General features: G+C 36.5%; 2 protein-coding genes across 2 annotated transcripts; one reads left to right on the top strand and one right to left on the bottom strand.

The window, feature by feature from the left end:
• Positions 1–1,655: 1,655 nt before the first annotated feature.
• Positions 1,656–5,750, bottom strand: LOC122532194 (chromatin modification-related protein eaf-1-like). The gene is made up of 3 exons (XM_043660746.1): positions 5,625–5,750; positions 4,121–4,226; positions 1,656–3,248 (listed from the first exon to the last, which is right to left on the bottom strand). The coding sequence occupies exons 1-3, from the start codon at positions 5,634–5,636 to the stop codon at positions 2,320–2,322; spliced, it is 1,047 nt and encodes a 348-aa protein (XP_043516681.1). The 5' UTR covers positions 5,637–5,750; the 3' UTR covers positions 1,656–2,319.
• A 6,525-nt stretch (positions 5,751–12,275) lies between these two features.
• LOC122532182 (early nodulin-75) lies at positions 12,276–13,513 on the top strand. The gene is made up of 3 exons (XM_043660730.1): positions 12,276–12,385; positions 12,634–12,897; positions 12,993–13,513. Exons 1-3 carry the CDS (start codon positions 12,371–12,373, stop codon positions 13,446–13,448), a joined length of 735 nt encoding a protein of 244 aa, XP_043516665.1. The 5' UTR covers positions 12,276–12,370; the 3' UTR covers positions 13,449–13,513.
• The last annotated feature ends 3,647 nt before the right edge of the window (positions 13,514–17,160 follow it).

Raw genomic sequence — 17,160 nt, 5'->3', positions numbered from 1 at the left:
ACCTTGTCGGTATGATATGACTAGATAGAAATTATCGAGAAGTAATTTAACATAAATTTATCATTTGCTTTGTCTGGGTTATACTTAAATATACTTGAAACTGAGGAAATATTGCAAATATTGGTACAAAAAAATTCTTGACGTGCGTGACACGTTATTCCAGCGCAAGGAGTTAACCACTTGCGGACCATAACGAGTGACCAAACCGTATACAATAATTCTTCGCTTTCTTTTTGAACTCGTCGATATGATATGACTAGATAGAAATTATCGAGAAGTAATTTAACAAATTTATCATTTGTTTTGTCTGGGTTATACTTAAATATACTTAAACCAGAGGAAATATTGCAATTTTGGGACAAAAAATTCTTGACGTGCGTGGCACGTTATTCCAGCGCAAGGAGTTAACCACTTGCGGACCATAACGAGTGACCAAACCGTATACAATAATTCCTCGCTTTCTTTTTGAACTCGTCGGTATGATATGACTAGATAGAAAAGTAATTTAACAAATTTATCATTTGTTTTGCCTGGGTTATACTTAAATATACTTAAAACAGAGGAAGTATTGCAATTTTGGGACAAAAAATTCTTGACGTGGCACGCCATTCCAACACAAGAGATTAAAGAGTACACGCAGATATTTCGTTAACAATTAGGTATCTTACTTCCGCAAGTCAGAAACCTGAAATCTATTTCCATCTGTTCTGCACGTCTCTCGTGTTAATCCGAGGACTATCGGTACGATAGATCGTGCGATCATCATCAGCAAAATTCGTTCGTTCTTACTTTCCATCTGTCGATGGAAGCGTTCGATACCGCGATATCGCTTTCTATATATAATCGTGGTTCGAGCACGCGTCTTTATTAGAAAGGTGGAAACCAACTCGAACTTTCTACGAATGAACAACAAAAAAAAAAAAAACAATTTGTTAATCGAATAACAACCCAGTAGAGAACATTTTTTCTCCAGCTTAACAGATCTTAATAGATTCGCCTCGGAAGCGGTTCTTTGCAGATCGATGATCATTTCGTAACCGCGCTCGAGTTACTTTTACGCCGGAAGTTCCGTTCACGCCACGTCCATTCCCTCGCGCGAGCACACACAGGAACGAAGAATGATTTCCACGCGTCGCCATGGGAAAATGTTTCAGCAGCTTGCTGCGATAGAACGAAGGACTTTAGAAAGTATCTATCGAATAAGATTGCTTTCTTTTATCACATTTCGAATTTTTCTGTCTGGATCACGTTTCTACGTTCAACTACGTTCAACTAAAGCGATATTATACTAATTGTAAGACAGGAAGCGTGCTGGAGATCCAAGGATTATTAAGTAAACACTCTTCACGTAAAAATAAAACTGCATTTACTACTTTACTTTTTTTTTTTATAAATAACTTTATTTAATGAAACATAATTTTCAAATTAGCACAATTAGTATTTAGCGTAATTATGTTGAAGTTGAAATGATTCTGACTTTTATGCTAGATTTACAATTGTGTTGCTCGTTACAGAAACATACAGCGAAACATTATTATCGGTACAAATTGATCGAGGATGATTCGAATCAACGATTGAATTTAATCGATATTCAAATCGTGAGATTGGCAAACTATCGTATCTAGTTCAGGCTGTAGAAAGAAATGTAGTCAGAATTGAAGTTAATGACGAGTTTGTGCAATTGAAGATTATCAGTATACAATATTCTGTTACAAATTTACTTAGAAGAAATCTAAATAATCTTTCTCCCTTTCTTGACACCTCGAAACGAAGAGATATATTATACATCAATCTCTAATCTGTTCTACGTGCTAATAAAATCGAAGGCTCGAGGAAATCAATTAGATTGCAATCTAATTTAGCGACACGTCTCGTCGAAACTGTACGCAGACAGAAAGAAAATTTTTGAATCTTCCAACCACATTAACATTTAATTTCACCTCATTGATAAAGAAAAAAAAGTCTAAACCAAGATACTAAAAATTCCAACGTATCTAACTCTGAAAATCTTTAAACCCCAAATTCTTCCATTCTTCTGTTGGTACATTATGAATGTCGACGAGCATAGCAACTTGTAAAGGTTGGTACGTGTGTCGTTTGAATGTTGTATATTGGGAGTTAGGGAAAACAGAAGAAGACGAACGAGGATTATAGTGCGTGCGTCCAAGGTGTGATGAATAAAAAGAAACACTATGTGCAGAGATAAAAAGTAATTCCTTAACTGACGCTTATCCGACCCTCCGTTTCCTCAAACTCCTCGATCTCGACCACATCTCTCAACCGAACAAAACCCCTTTCTAATTCCATATTTTAGCTGCCTCAGTGCCTCTGATTTTCTTCGACCGGTTTCGTCGCGTCGTTATCGGCCTCGTACTCGACATCGTCGTTGTTCACGTAGTAAACCTTGCTTCGATAGTGATACGGCCCCTTGGCATTCGCAGCCGGCAGCGGTTTCGGTATGAACAGCGACTTTGGCCTCGAGGAGATGCTGTTCGCGATGACCTCGTACGGCAACCGTGCCTGATACTGCAACAACTGTTGAATCTCCATCGGCATGCTCTTGTCGATGACCAGTTTCTGAGGGATTGGCGACGGTAGCCTCTCGACAGGCACCTCGATGCGTTCAACGACACTGTGTGGCGCCACCTGTTCCTCGTAATCGCTCTTGTACACTACCTTACCTTGCAAACCTCTGTCCGCGTAGTCTCTTCTGGACTTCTGTTGCTCTGGTTCCTCGTACTGGACAGCGTTCGCCGGCTGCTGACCGTACTGAGGAACCTGAACGTCAGACGGATAATAGGATGATGGATCAGGGTGGATGCTTGGCGGTTTGAACTCCTCCAGGATCACTTGTTTCACGCGAGCCGGAGCGTTCGAGTATCTGGTGTATTGCGTCGCTTCCACGGGTTGAGCCTCCGCCGGCTGAGCTCGAGCTTGCGGATAGACTTTGTACTGAAGATGGTTCGGTTCTGGCTGCTCCTCTATGGGCTGAGGTGATTCAACGACGACGGTCTTGTACTGTATCCGATTGGGAACGATCTGCTGAGGTTCTGCTTGGGTTTGTTGCTGCAGGTACGACGTGTGTTCCGACTGATCGGGTTCGACTTGAACCAGCTGAGACTGTAGCTGTTGCTGCTGCGACTGTTGTTGAGAGTGAGCTGGCTCTGGCTGCTGGGCGGGCTCGGGATTTTGCACGTGAGAGCGATATTGGTTCAGGGCCCCGAAGAATTTCCAGTCGACCTTCAAGCCTGCGAGATACGCGTGATATCATTGTAATGTCTCGCGTAGCCGACACCGGGTCACCGTTGACCCAGAACTTGAGCGTAACGAAGAAGCAAAATGTTTCAGAGACAGATATTTCTGAAAATATTGGCTGAAGCATTATGTAAAATTATTATTATAAAATATAATTATTAAATATTATTAAATATTAATTATTTTATAGTTATATAAAAATATTATTATAAAATGTAATTATTAAATATTATTAAATATTAATTATTTTATAATTATATAAAGTTATTATATAAAAATAATACAAACGTTATTAGATAACATCCTGTGTCAAAAAGTTAGGTGCAAAGCAAGTATGTTAAAAATTCAGCTATGAGTCAAAAGTGATCTGAATTTGAAATTATTTTATAATTATAATTGTATAAAATTATTATATAAAAATAATACAAACGTTATTAGATAACATCCTGTATCAAAAAATTAGGTGAAAAGCAAGTATGGCAAAAATTCAGCTATGAGTCAAAAGTGACCTGAATTTGAAATTATTTTATAATTATAATTGTATAAAATTATTATATAAAAATAATACAAACGTTATTAGATAACATCCTGTATCAAAAAATTAGGTGAAAAGCAAGTATGGCAAAAATTCAACTATATGGTCAAAAGTGACCTGAATTTGAAATTTTCCTCAAAACAATTGCGTAGTTATTACGACAATGCATAATTCCGTGTACAACTTTATCAAATCATTCCGCGTATCACGAAGTCAGTCTAATAACACCCAATTAAGTTTCTAGGAGCGAAAGACAATTGTCTAAATAAATCAATCTCAGAAAGAGAGAGAGAGAGATTTTTCCTTTTTTTTCAAGCTAGTCCCACTCACCATTTGGATCGTGATACTTAATCTGCGCTTGGGGTGCGCGAGCGGAACGCTGCGCGTTTTTCTCTTGCGCAACAGTGGTCGTCAAAACCAAGGCGATAAGGAGGATCTGCGAACAGATTGAGTTACGAATAAAATCAGTGGCTGCGAGAAGGAAGGAGCTGGGAATTCCTGTAGGGACGAGTGCAACGATGCTGTAACGAGTAACGAGATCCGCGTTAGAAAGTTAAAGTCTTCCTAGCTCGTTGTCTTTCTCCGTGGTCTGTTGGAAATCGGCGCCGTTGACGACATCACGTGCCCGCAGAATAGACTCTTAAATACGTGAAACGATCGGTGGACTGGCAAGAAACATTTTCTCGTTTCCTCGTCTCGTCTGCTTTTATCGACTCGAGGAATCGAACTCGTTTCACTTTCTTCTGCGGTCTGCATCCTTCGGAACTATCGTAAAATTAAGAGGCGGCAAACCATGCGGAACCTCGAGAAATTAAGGTCAATTGCATTTTTTCGTATTTCTTTCTTCGCAAATGAAAATGCTGAACGAAACTCTCTAATCAGTTGTGAGGCTGATCCAAAACACCTTGAATTATAACTAATAAATTAAAAAATTAAATAAAATATTTCAGTAAAAAGAAACCATAAAACGTTATTACCAAAATATTGTTCTAACAAATAATAAATTTATATATTCAGGTAAAAAAATATAAATAAATAATCTTCACGATATTTGTGACCGCGATTGTATTCTCATCAACTGTAGAACGTAACAAGCCAACTGTTATTTTTAATTAAATAATTAAAAATAAAAGTTGTAAATAATTTTTACACCTCTTGCTTGTTTTAATTTCTAATTCCAACAAATAAATAAGTTGTAAATAATTTTCTAAGTTGTAAATAAGTTGTAAATAATAATTGTTCTAATTAATTTCTAATTCCAACAAAATAAATAAATAAGTTGTAAATAATTCTTTTAAGTCGTAAATAAATTGTAAATAATAATTCCAACAAAGAAATAAGTTGCAAATAATTTTCACACCTCTTGCTTGTTTCAATTTCTAATTCCAACTGACTTCGAGTAAGATAAATTTTTACACAAAGACTGTCAAAAATCTGTGCCGCATCATTATTAATAATAACAATCATCTATACGAACACAGCTTCACGTCATAGCCAACACTCTCTGCTTTTTCTACTTCGACTATCATAAAAAAGCAACAAGCTCCTCCCCAATTAATTCGACTCTGATCACCAACCAGTAGCAAACCGATCGAGCCAAATCGTATCCGCAAAATCGCGATCTGTCACTGACATCCCCAACGCGGCACAAACACACTGGCTCACTGAAGACTATCATGAAGAAACGACGTACAAGTAATCAAACACTTGATATTCTTGACTATCCTTGTACGAGAGAGACGTACGTAAAATTTAATACGAGAGATAAAGAGCACCATATTTTGGTAATAAGATTTTGATTACTCTCGAGTCGGAGAGAGATGAATGCACTCACTGGAAGTCTCATGGCTGGCTGGGAGAGAAAACGGATGAACGGTGGATGCTCGGTTCGCGGGTCTACGAACGGATATCTGTGAACGAGGCTGCCGTGGCTCTTCTATATACTCGGACTCAGGCTCGGTGTAATTGGTCGGCTAAGCAGACGGGCCGGTGGCTACCTACTTTTAAAGTATTCTGCCTCCGGTAACGAGCGAACCATCGGGGCCCTCGGGATATTATTCGGGCCGATTGCAAGAATGCCGCTGGCGCAACTCGGTGTACAAAGCCGATCAGTTTTCACCGACGACGTGTCCGGGGTTTACGGGGGTTTCGAACCCCCTTGAAGAGGAACGGTTACAGAGGACAATCAATGGATGGACGAGAGAAAAAAGAAGTATATTTACTAGAACTGTCAAAGTAATCGAAACGGTTAATTTAGGATTGCTTTTGTTAGAAATTTTATAGATATAAAACAGAGATTTTGATAATATTTAATATTTAACGCTTTTAATATTATTTTTAATAATTATTTTAATAATGGTTTGATCATATTTTTTAGAGATTTTAATAATATATTGTAATAAAGGCTTCTGTTAATTTATTTCCCTCCGGAGAGGATGATCATTAAGTCGAAATGACCAATTTAATTATATTTCTTGGAAGTTTTATAGATAAAAGAAACAGTACATTTTTAGAGATTTAAATGATCTTTCGTAAAATACGTAGACGAAGGCTTGTTTAATTTATTATATATTATAATATATATTATATATTATTATTATATATTAATATTATATATATTATATATTATTATATATTAATATTATATATATAATTTATTATATTTTATTATATTTCCACAGAGGAACAATAACAGAAGATGATCAAAAGAGAAAAATCTGTCAGTAACACTAGAAATATCAAAGTTTTCCTATCTTTCTGTTTTAATGTTCTTGACCGAAATTTTATGTTAATGTTACTTGCAAGAAAAGTAAAGAGCTACAGCGGTGGATGGAAGAAAATTTAATCCTGTTACGTTCTTTTGATCGTTATTTCAATTTTGTACTAAAGTTTCTTTCAAAAAATGAAATTCTTTTATTCGCCGACGCAGAAGAATAATTGAAGTAAGAGAAATCGTAATAAGATCAAACAGTGAGGGATAGAAAGGAATAACGTAAATTTAAAAAATAAAACTATGTTTTATAAAAAAATGTTTCAAGCACCAGTATGTCATAATGATCAAGAAACTTTTAGTTTAAGGAACAAATAAAATATAGTTGAACAAATAAAATAATTCTTTATATCATTATAGAATGTAAAATAGAAAAAAGGAGAAAATGTAAATGTAAATAAATGTAAATAAAAGTATAAAATAGAAAAAAAGGCAATTGGTCATTTCTAGGAATCTACAAGAATCGAGTGAATCTATTTCTCAATTCACACTAATAACAAAGACAAACGTAATCATACATTTAATGTAAGAAGTACGATTACATAGCATAGCATAATTAGCACAAAATTAAATGCTGTTATTTAATCGATCTTTTGTAAGTTAAAGGAAGCTTGAACTCAATCAAACCGGTTTCGTGTATCAAACGTGTTCATTTATTCCTGTTGATCCTCTAATACGCGTAGCAGCGGCGGGATCATTTGGGAATAAAAATGAAAAACCGACTAGAAATCGACTAGCAATATATTTATAAAATATTGATAAGTTAGTAATCGAAAATAGAGCGAAACTATTTAAGCCGTTTTAAAAGAGATAAAACACGCAATCTCAAAGGATCTCGAACTCTGTAAATCAAAATTTCTCTCTCTCTCTCTCTCTCTCTCAACAGAGAGAAAGAACAAAACCCATTCCTTTACGCGTGTCGTAACTAATTGTAAGTTAATAACGTGCAAAAATGATTTTCCATAAACGACTCAAATTTTATCTGAAAGTTTGAGAGAAACGAACGACGCGGAATAATGATAAAAATCATCGAAACTTCGAATGCAAAAGATTCTCGAGTGGAATAGCTACGCCACTGGCTGCGCCCCTGAACTTTCAACTATAAAAATACGACGGGACAAACTGTAAATCCTGAGAGTTATCTTCAGACGTCATCCTCACTTCTTCGACTTCGTACGAACGTGCAATTCAATGGAGAAGCAAACGTGCACGGTTCGATTCCATCGGGGACGAGATTTTATCTAGCCTCCTCTGAGATTCCACTGGTTTATCTCTCCAAGTTGTTTCATCGAAACGAACAAGATGCAACAGTAGCGCGTAGCAGTGATAAAACAGCAATAATGAACGTGTTAATCTGTAATTTCGACGTGCATTTGCCCTGTCGACGAACGAAATTTTCGAAAATTGCGTCGCCCTCTCGTTGCGAAAGCGCGGCTTCGCCAAACCAATTTCCTCGGGCGAAAATTTATTAAATCGATCCGTGTGAAAAAAATGTCAGCTACGCGAGCGAAATTAGAGGATATTACAAACATTGCAGAAGAGAGCTACAACACATTCTAAACGAACCAGAGTTCCAACTTTGGCCCTTTTTTTTTCCATCGAGCCTGGGAGATCACAGTAATTTTCGAAATTACCAAATCCTCGTTACCGTCATTGCGAGACACGTGCTTCTCGAGAGAAACAGAAAGTTTCCAAAGCGGGAAGTTTTTATTGTTGAAACCTAAAGAACTATACGTAGTTCTTTTTCTATGGATTCTAGTTTCAAGCAAGCTCATAATTAATATACTGAGAGTTATGCCTCGCCTAAACGGTAGTGAAACGTTATTGCTTTCTTTGTACATGTTCAGCTTGACTAAATCGCAATGTTATTTTGCAACGGTTTGTAATTAGAATTTATAAATTATTTATAATTTATATATTCATAATTTATAAATTATTTACAATTTATATATTCATAATTTATAAATTATTTACAATTTATATATTTATAATTTATGAATTAGAAGAGATCGCAATAATATGGTGTATCGATAATAAGAATGAAGTTAGTAAAAGTAACGAGATTTTCATTTTCCGTAACGAGCGAGGAGAATGCGATTTTTTTCAAGAGTCAGACAATTTTATTTGTTATAAAACAAACTCGCATGTACGTTGAAGAAGTGCGTTACGTAAAAACAGCAAAACCTTCACGCTGCACCTGTAACAGAAGAAAAAAGGAAAGGAAATGAATTACACGCCTAATGTATTTTCACGAAACTCTCAGTTGGTTAATTTCACTAGCTACCGAGAAGATTGAAAAACACGGAGACGAAAAATCTTTCCACGAGCATGCATAATCATCAGTCACGGAATTAATATCTTTTAATTCACTGTGACTATACAACGCGTATTTCGTTTATATTTAATAAATGATAAATAAAATTAAATTAAAATAAAATTAAAATAAAATGATATTAAAATATTAAAATAGAATTAAAATAAAATAATTTTAAAATATTAAAATAGAATTAAAATAAAATAATATTAAAATATTAAAATAGAATTAAACTAAAATGATAATGAAATATTAAAATAGAATTAAAATAAAGTGATAATGAAATATTAAAATAGAATTAAAATAAAATAATATTAAAACATTAAAATAGAATTAAAATAAAATAATAATAAAATTATATCTAATAAATAGTAGAAACGAAATAAAGGCCTGAATGTTGTTTCTTTTCCAAACCAGCAATTTCACCAGTAATTATCCCCTCTGTTCAATGGAACATCAAAAATCGGCGATACAATGGTCCAGGAAACAAATATACCGGCAAAACCGAAAGATCGAGCTGGAAGATTGGCTCGATCCAACGGAGTTAATTAGCACTTGTAACACGATGTACCAAAAAAAAAAAAAAAAAGAAGAAAAAACGCAACACGAACCCTTGACGAGGAAAGTTCCTCGGTAATATTCGAAAGGCACGAGGAGAAAAAAGGATACACATTCTGCGGAAACGAACGGAGAAAGTCCTATCGCAAGGAAGAACTGTATTTCCACGAAAAATAGAACGTTGCTCGACGCTCTACTATCGAATCCCGAAACAGCGAACGATTTTCTTCGTTCTGCGTACGTGATGAAATCGTCTTTTTACTTATTGATCGAATTACAAACGATCGCTATTAGCAGGTTTCACAATTAAAGATATTGCTTGAGCCACGAAATTTTTTTCTTCGTTTCAACGAAGTTATTAACTCGAGGATAATTTAAAGAAAAAATTGCTTTACTCGATTTTTTTCCAAGTTTAAACAATAATTTCACAGATATTGCTCTTTTCTAATCGCAATCAATCGTCGATCAAATCGGATCAAAATCTTACTCTCGATGAGGCTGTAAAAGTTGATCGGCTAACTCACTCGGCGCATGGAAATGAAAGAAAGGAGGGTAATAACGCGGCAACCGAAGAAACTGAAGATTAATCATCGTGATTGCAGAAATCAGATGTTACAGCAGCAAAATGATAGTGGAGGCATATTAATGATAGGACACGAACGATATCGATAGTACGTTACGATTTGTATCGTTTCGTGAGATAACGAATAGACGAGTTTCGAGAAAGATGGTTTGTTTCTTTCTTTAGTTTCTTCCTGTTCGATTCACGCGAGGGAAACGCGTTTGAAGATATAAGGAAATGGGAAGTGGCTTGTTTAAGTATTGAATTAAATAAGCGAGCGCTTCGTTAGGAACGAAATTTCCACGAGACGAAAAAGGAATGGCTTGCGTGAAAATAACTTATAACGTTGCGTAGATATTTTTGGTTTCATCTTTCGAATTAAGTGCGAAATTGTGCTCGAATTTCTTCACCATGTGATTTTATTTATTAAAATAGGTATGATGCAATACTAATTATCTTGGCAGATACCAAATGGAAAAACAATATATTCTATTACGTGATTTATAATAATAAGAAAGTTAATTAGCAGCAGAGAGCGTTGAGTGAGTTTTCTTTCATTATCCACGTCATAAATTTTAGTACTATGTGCATTTTTAGTTAACGCTTATGAAACATTTTTGTTAGAAATTGTTCCAGATCCCTTTGTAAATTTATTTATTTAATTTTTTTTCTTCACTTTATTAAAATTATACATGTACATATACGTATACCATTCTCTTTCATATTCAAATGAATAGCGAATGAAACTCGTTGAAATCTTTTCTTTATGGTAAAAATTTCTAGGAATCTATACTATGAAAAATATATTGCGTTTATTCCTTGAGAAACGCACATTCGGATCCGCGAATAAAGAATATTAACGGAATGACGTCAAATTGATGTTGAAATTCTCACTAGTTAATTGCAATACGGAACTGCAATATACATTCCTCACAACATTTTTACAATTCAAGTTTTCGTAACCCAGTTCAACTACTATTTCGTTACATTGAACAAACCGATTTTATAAGATATCGTAAGCTGATGCTGACGTTCAACAAGGAAGTATGATTCACGTTTTCTCAAGGAACGAGCGTAACATTCCAAGTTTCTCTTCTAAGTTTAATCTCTCCTAACAATGTAATTCGTGTACAAGAATTGTTTATTTAATTCAATAATTTGCATCGATAAATGCAATATTCAATATCGGCACAAAGCGAGAGAATCGTGAACCTTTCGTTGAACACGAACTATTCGCTGTCCGCAGGGTAATATATACTAGTTGGTAAGTAAGAATTCCCACGTAATCAAACCTGCACTACCTACAATCGTGAACAACGATTTGTCTGAGCTTTTGCCCGAGCCATCAACCAAGAACGGAATTATAATCAATTCAGCTAAGGAGGAAGGAATATTTATGCAATCTTTAGAATTGAAGCGACATGTTTTAATTAAATATGAAATACGACAATAAATAAGATACACAAGAACAAATCTTTTAATTGTATAGAACTAAATCACAATCACAGCCAATCAACTCACATAATGTTATTTAATTAGTAATACTAATATATTATAATATATAATAATTAATAATAATTAATATATAATATATAATATTAATTAATTAATAATTGTATCACAGAATGATATAATAGCAAATAACAATTCTTGAGGTCTCACTACATCGAAGAGCCATGATTTTCGTTATAATCGAGACGCAATGAGGAAGCCAAGAATTAAGAAAATATTTCCAAATAATTGAAAATTGTAAATTGTAGAAATAATATTGTATTTTATGAAAAAAAAAAAAGAAGCGTAATTATCATTTGAACACCGGATATTATAATATATTATAATATATAATAAATAATATTAATAACATTAATAATAATTAATAATTAATAATTAATATATAATATATAATATTAATTAATTAATAATTGTATCACAGAATGATATCATAGCAAATAACGATTCTTGAAGTCTCACTACATCGAAGGGCCATAATTTTCGTTATAATCAAGACGCCAAGAAGCCAAGAATTAAGAAAATATTTCCAAATAATTGAAAATTGTAAATTGCAGAAAATATTGTATTTTACGAAAAAAGAAGAAGCGCAATTATCGTTTGAACACCGGATATTATATCGTAAGAAGGAAAACACCGATCGGAGAAATGTCAGACGAAGCTGGCAAGAGGAAAACCGAATGGCAATGGAAAGGCGTGGTAGAAGATCAGAGTGCAATCTGCATTATTCTGTAGCTGTAGCGCGCGGGCGGCCACCAAGGACTCCTCGGGTCAACGTGATCCAATCAGCCGTATAAAACGCCCCTCTCGACGATTCTTCGACCACTTTTGTACTTCTCGTCGCCTCGTTGTCGTTATTTCTCCATTATGAACACCGTATACGTAAGTGCCCGCTTTCAATATCGCTTCGAAGCTCTTCAACTGCATTGTCAACGAAATAATCGATTACTTTCTCGTTGCATGTGCAACATAGGCGTGTTTCACCATTGTCACTTCATAACACGTCGTCGTTTCGTACCAGATCTATCACAAATTGATATTCGTTTCATCGTCGTTAGACTTCTTATGATATATTTTAATACACTAAAGCTTGCCTTCTTATTAAAATACATTTAATATTAAATTTCCAGGCATTGCTGTTCTCCACGATTGCATTGATCTCGTGTCAGTCGGCGAACAGCCAATATCAGCCACCTCAACAGGCAGCAATTCTCAGTGATGCCAGATATCTGGCTGGAGATGGAACGTTCGGCGCCGCTTACTCGCAAGAGGATGGCGTGGAGTTCAAAGAGGAAAGCGACGTTTATGGAAATCGGCGTGGATCTTACTCCTACGTCGATCCTACCGGTCAAAGACGCACAGTGACGTATACGGCTGGGAAAAATGGCTTTCAGGTACGTGTCGAGATGTTAGAATGCCAGTGCTCTCATTTGTCATCCGGTGCTGCGATGTTAGTGACACATATTTCATTTTCTGTTTGAACGAACAGGCTACAGGCGACGGCATTCCTGTTCCACCCCCGCAAGCCCCGCCTCAACCAGAATACGTGCCCCTGCCACAATACAATCCACCCGATTATCAACCACCTCGTTACAATCCACCCTCCCATTCGTATCAACGTTACAATCAACCGAGCTACGAGGTGCAACCAGAACCCGAGCCACAACCTCAGCCCCAGCCTCAGTTCTCACCTCGGCTGGCGTATCAACCTCAGCCGCAATATCAATCGGGGCCTCAGCCGCAGTATCAACCAAGACCTCAACCGCCACCCGAGATTCAATCCATCTCTTCGTACAACCCTCGACCGCAATATCAACCACCCGCGAGACCGTTGCCACAGTACAACGCTATAGCGACGCCACCACCTCGAAGATTCTATCCACCCGGGAAGTTGGACTTCAACAGGACTCCGGATGGCTACTCGTACACGTTTAGCAAAAGCTAAGTAGAAGTTAGGTAACTAGAAAAGGGAGCAATCGGGGGGGGGGGGGGGGGGTTTTTTNTTTGTGACTATCTCCTTGAATTCTAGCAAAACTGAAAAACCGCACAGAGATTTGTATCAAAGAGATTGTGCATCGAATAATGTTTGTCATATATTTGTGAACATCTTCCTCGAAATTCTAGTGAATTAAAATTGCAAAATGCAAGAAATTTATATTATAGAGACATATATATTAATAATTTTTGTCCAATTTGTGACTATCTCCTTGAATTCTAGCAAAACTGAAAAACCGCACAGAGATTTGTATCAAAGAGATTGTGCATCGAATAATTTTTGTCATATATTTGTGAACATCTTCCTCGAAATTCTAGTGAATTAAAATTGCAAACTGCAAGAAATTTATATTATAGAGATATATATTGTGTATTATAGAATTGTGTATCTTTTATAAGTTATTGGAGTAAGACTAACTTTTTCTCATTAAATGCTATCTTTTTAGAATATTTGTTAAATTGCGTTAAATCGCGATATCACTTATTTTGAATTACGTTCTTATCCGCTTCAGGCATTTGACTGAATTTAAAAATACGCCGTGTCACAAATTTCTAAGAAAATTACAGCAAATGTAACGAGCGGAAATTAAATACACGGTCGTGCATTCATAATTTATCGAGAGATTGTAACTATCTAGAGCCTTGTCCATGATCTTACTACAAGGCTCCTCGCGTGAAACAAGTTGAACTTCCTCTGAACCACTGCATAAATTTTGCATAAATTCCTCAGGAAAATGTAACGAATAAATTATAAATTAAGAAGAATTTCTTTGTTCACGTTAACATGCGGACAGTAGCTGAGCAATTATTCGCGACATGATACATTAGCTCGAGAAAGTTCTATTGACTTTTATATTTGCAAATATTTTACTGACCGATATTTGTTCTCGCTTATTAATTTCAACCAGTTAAACGAGTTCCCATTCGTAGATTGCAGATGTACAAATATATACAAAATGCACATGTTTCAGTTTCTCTAGGCCGTTGATTCTAGAAACCAGAATAAAAATTTTCAATTGCAACGATACGACCACGAAGTGAAATGAGTAACGCCTCGTTTTATTACGGACCTCGTAAGAAACAATCGAGTTATAAATTCTACGCCAGACGAACAATATCAATTAAAATTTCTCACGTTGGAACGAATTTAAGGAGGAGAGAATGGCAAGAATTTCCGTCAGATCGGACGTTTCGCGCCGACGGACAGGTTATTCAGTATCTTGGGAAAAAGTCGTTGAATCGAATTTTCTTAATCGGTTAAACTGGTCGACGCCCCGAGATTCTGCATGGCAATTTCCTTCACAAATGCGAGCACGATCCCGCGCGCTTCGGGGTCACGTTACTTTCATTTAACAACCTTTGGCGTATCCCATGCTGTTTCCACGATCAACGGAGGATCCCACGATCCGCGAGGGAGGATACGTGATCTTTTAGGCGTGATTCATACCTCGTTGCAAATATAGGTTGAGCACGTTAAAGCATCTGCCTTTTTGAAACTGGTTTGCAGTACACCATTGCATTGTTCGCTTCGCGTTCTACATTGCACGACGTCTGTTCCTGGAATAATGTCATTTCGTTATTTGAATAATTGAAAACAAACTTTCCGAGGAGGAAACGTCCATGCTCGTTTGAAATTTACCTCCGCCGAAATTCTTACAGCCGTCTTACAAGTGTCGTCTACTTTATGCACTTTCGCTGCCAGTGGGTTACACGTTCACGTCAGCTGCGCGTCACGCCCTGTTTGGAAACGGAAGGAAAGCGTTAGACAAAGGGACAATTATCTCATTATGCTGGCTCGCGTACGAGTAGTATCCGAGTGCAGTTGGAACGTAGGTAAAAATGTCATTGGACAGGGCAGTCCGTTTATCGGCGTTGGCAATACGAGGCGCGGCAAGGCAAACCGGCCGTATCGAAGCAGGAACTCGATAACCTTAGCGGTGGGCCGAAAGAAACGCGCATACCGTAACGTTTCGCGTCACGTCGACGTCGCCGCCGTAAGAAAGTCGATCGCCGAGTGAATTTACGACCGAACGGGTGCAGCTCGCGAGCTGGATGCAGCGTACGATACTGCACCGGTTACATATTTGTCGAGCCACTCGAATGTCCTGCACTCGAGTTTCGTTCCATCACCTTCTTTCCTTTTTTTTTTCTTCTTCATTCGACTATCATAAGCTGAGCGACTTGCATCACGACAAACTTTTGGACTTTCAGCAAGATCCACTCAAAGTTAGCCTTTGTAGTATCGAATATATACCGCAATGTATGTAAAAGGTGAATATTTTCCTTTACTTTTTCAGTCGTGTTTTATTTATAAAGGTATATTGGTTATACATTTCGTTTTCATGATTATGGCAGTAATATACTGACTCTGAGTAAGTAGCTGCACGTGACATCAACAGTATAAAAGTAGTCTAGAAACAGCTGCTGTCTAGAGGCAGTGGCATCAGACATTCACTCCTCACAACAAAACAAAAAAAAAACGATAATAATGAAAGAGAAAATTGAAGAACGAGAGGGGGGAGAGAAAAAGAAACAACTCTCATCTTACCTCTATCAAACTAACTTATTAATAACTAATTGTTTAAAAACTCTCATGCCAGTGTGCCTCCTTAACACGTGTCAAATTTCAAATGATCAGAGCGAAAATCGGATAAGTCCCAGAGAAAAGGCACTATACGTCTATTAAATATATAGTATTCCACTCTCGATCAGTACAAAGTACTACGATATCATTTAAAATCCATTACGCTTTACCTCTCGCATGCGTTTCGCTTCCGCGTGAAATTCTCCTCGAAGAAACAAGAGAAAAGTCGAGAAACTTCAGAAAATGATCGCTGGATCGCGTTTTATTTTTTTCTATCCTCGATCCTCCATCCGTTATCATCTCATCATTATCGTTTATTATTATTGCAATCTCTAGAAATTTACAATTCTCGTCGACGGCGTGCAAATGGCAGGCATAATTTTTCCCGAACTCGAACGTGCTGGTTCCCGGTTCACTCCCTTCATTCGTCAAAAATCAGAAGCGTAAAATCAGTTTTCATAATTGCACCTTCGTCTCGATCGCGTTCATGCGCATTTGCGACAGATGACGCGTGTGTGATGAAAACATTGGGAATCTACTTACGCGAGTCGTTCAACTGGCTTTGTGTCAGATTCTCAACGACGATAAGAAATCAGCGCTCTCAGTGACGTTTTTAGAATAAACCGCAGGACAAGTGACTTTCGTATTTCGTATTTCGTTCCACACTATTCTAAGTACGTACAAACTGTTCAAAATAAAATGTTCTTGTTAACGTCCGCTCGTTTGACGAAAGGCCGGCATTTTTTTTTTTTTTTTTTTATCTTCCTTCTCTCTGCTTCCTTGACATCGTTGACTAATTAAGCCACTATAAACGATCGTTACATTATTATTTTTCTGTCAGCGAACGTTTCTCCCTCGTAATTACTCGCAAAATCCCGTCCCCCATTTTTTGTCCCTTTGTTCGTACTCTCCCATCATTTTTCTCTTCGCCGTAACAATCGCAACTATTGTCCATACGATTAACGCTATATTGCACTATTTAGAATTATACAAAATATATACCTAACGGTAGGCTTAGCTTTTTTTTTCCTCTTTTTCTTTCTTTTCATTCCCTTTTTTTCTTTTCTTTTTTTTTTTT

The sequence above is a fragment of the Frieseomelitta varia genome, unplaced genomic scaffold, assembly GCF_011392965.1.
Source record: "Frieseomelitta varia isolate USP_RPSP 00005682 unplaced genomic scaffold, Fvar_1.2 scaffold_441, whole genome shotgun sequence".
NCBI lineage: Eukaryota > Metazoa > Arthropoda > Insecta > Hymenoptera > Apidae > Frieseomelitta > Frieseomelitta varia.
The sequence above is the reverse complement of the archived record's forward strand: the minus strand, read 5'-3'. Positions and strand labels throughout refer to the sequence as shown.

Excerpts from the sequence above, each read along its gene's own strand:
- LOC122532194 (XM_043660746.1), bottom strand. Across the intron at positions 3,249-4,120 it reads TAAGTATCACGATCCAAATG|GCTTGAAGGTCGACTGGAAA; the intron begins GTGAGTGGGACT and ends CGTATCTCGCAG.
- LOC122532182 (XM_043660730.1), top strand. Across the intron at positions 12,898-12,992 it reads CTGGGAAAAATGGCTTTCAG|GCTACAGGCGACGGCATTCC; the intron begins GTACGTGTCGAG and ends TTGAACGAACAG.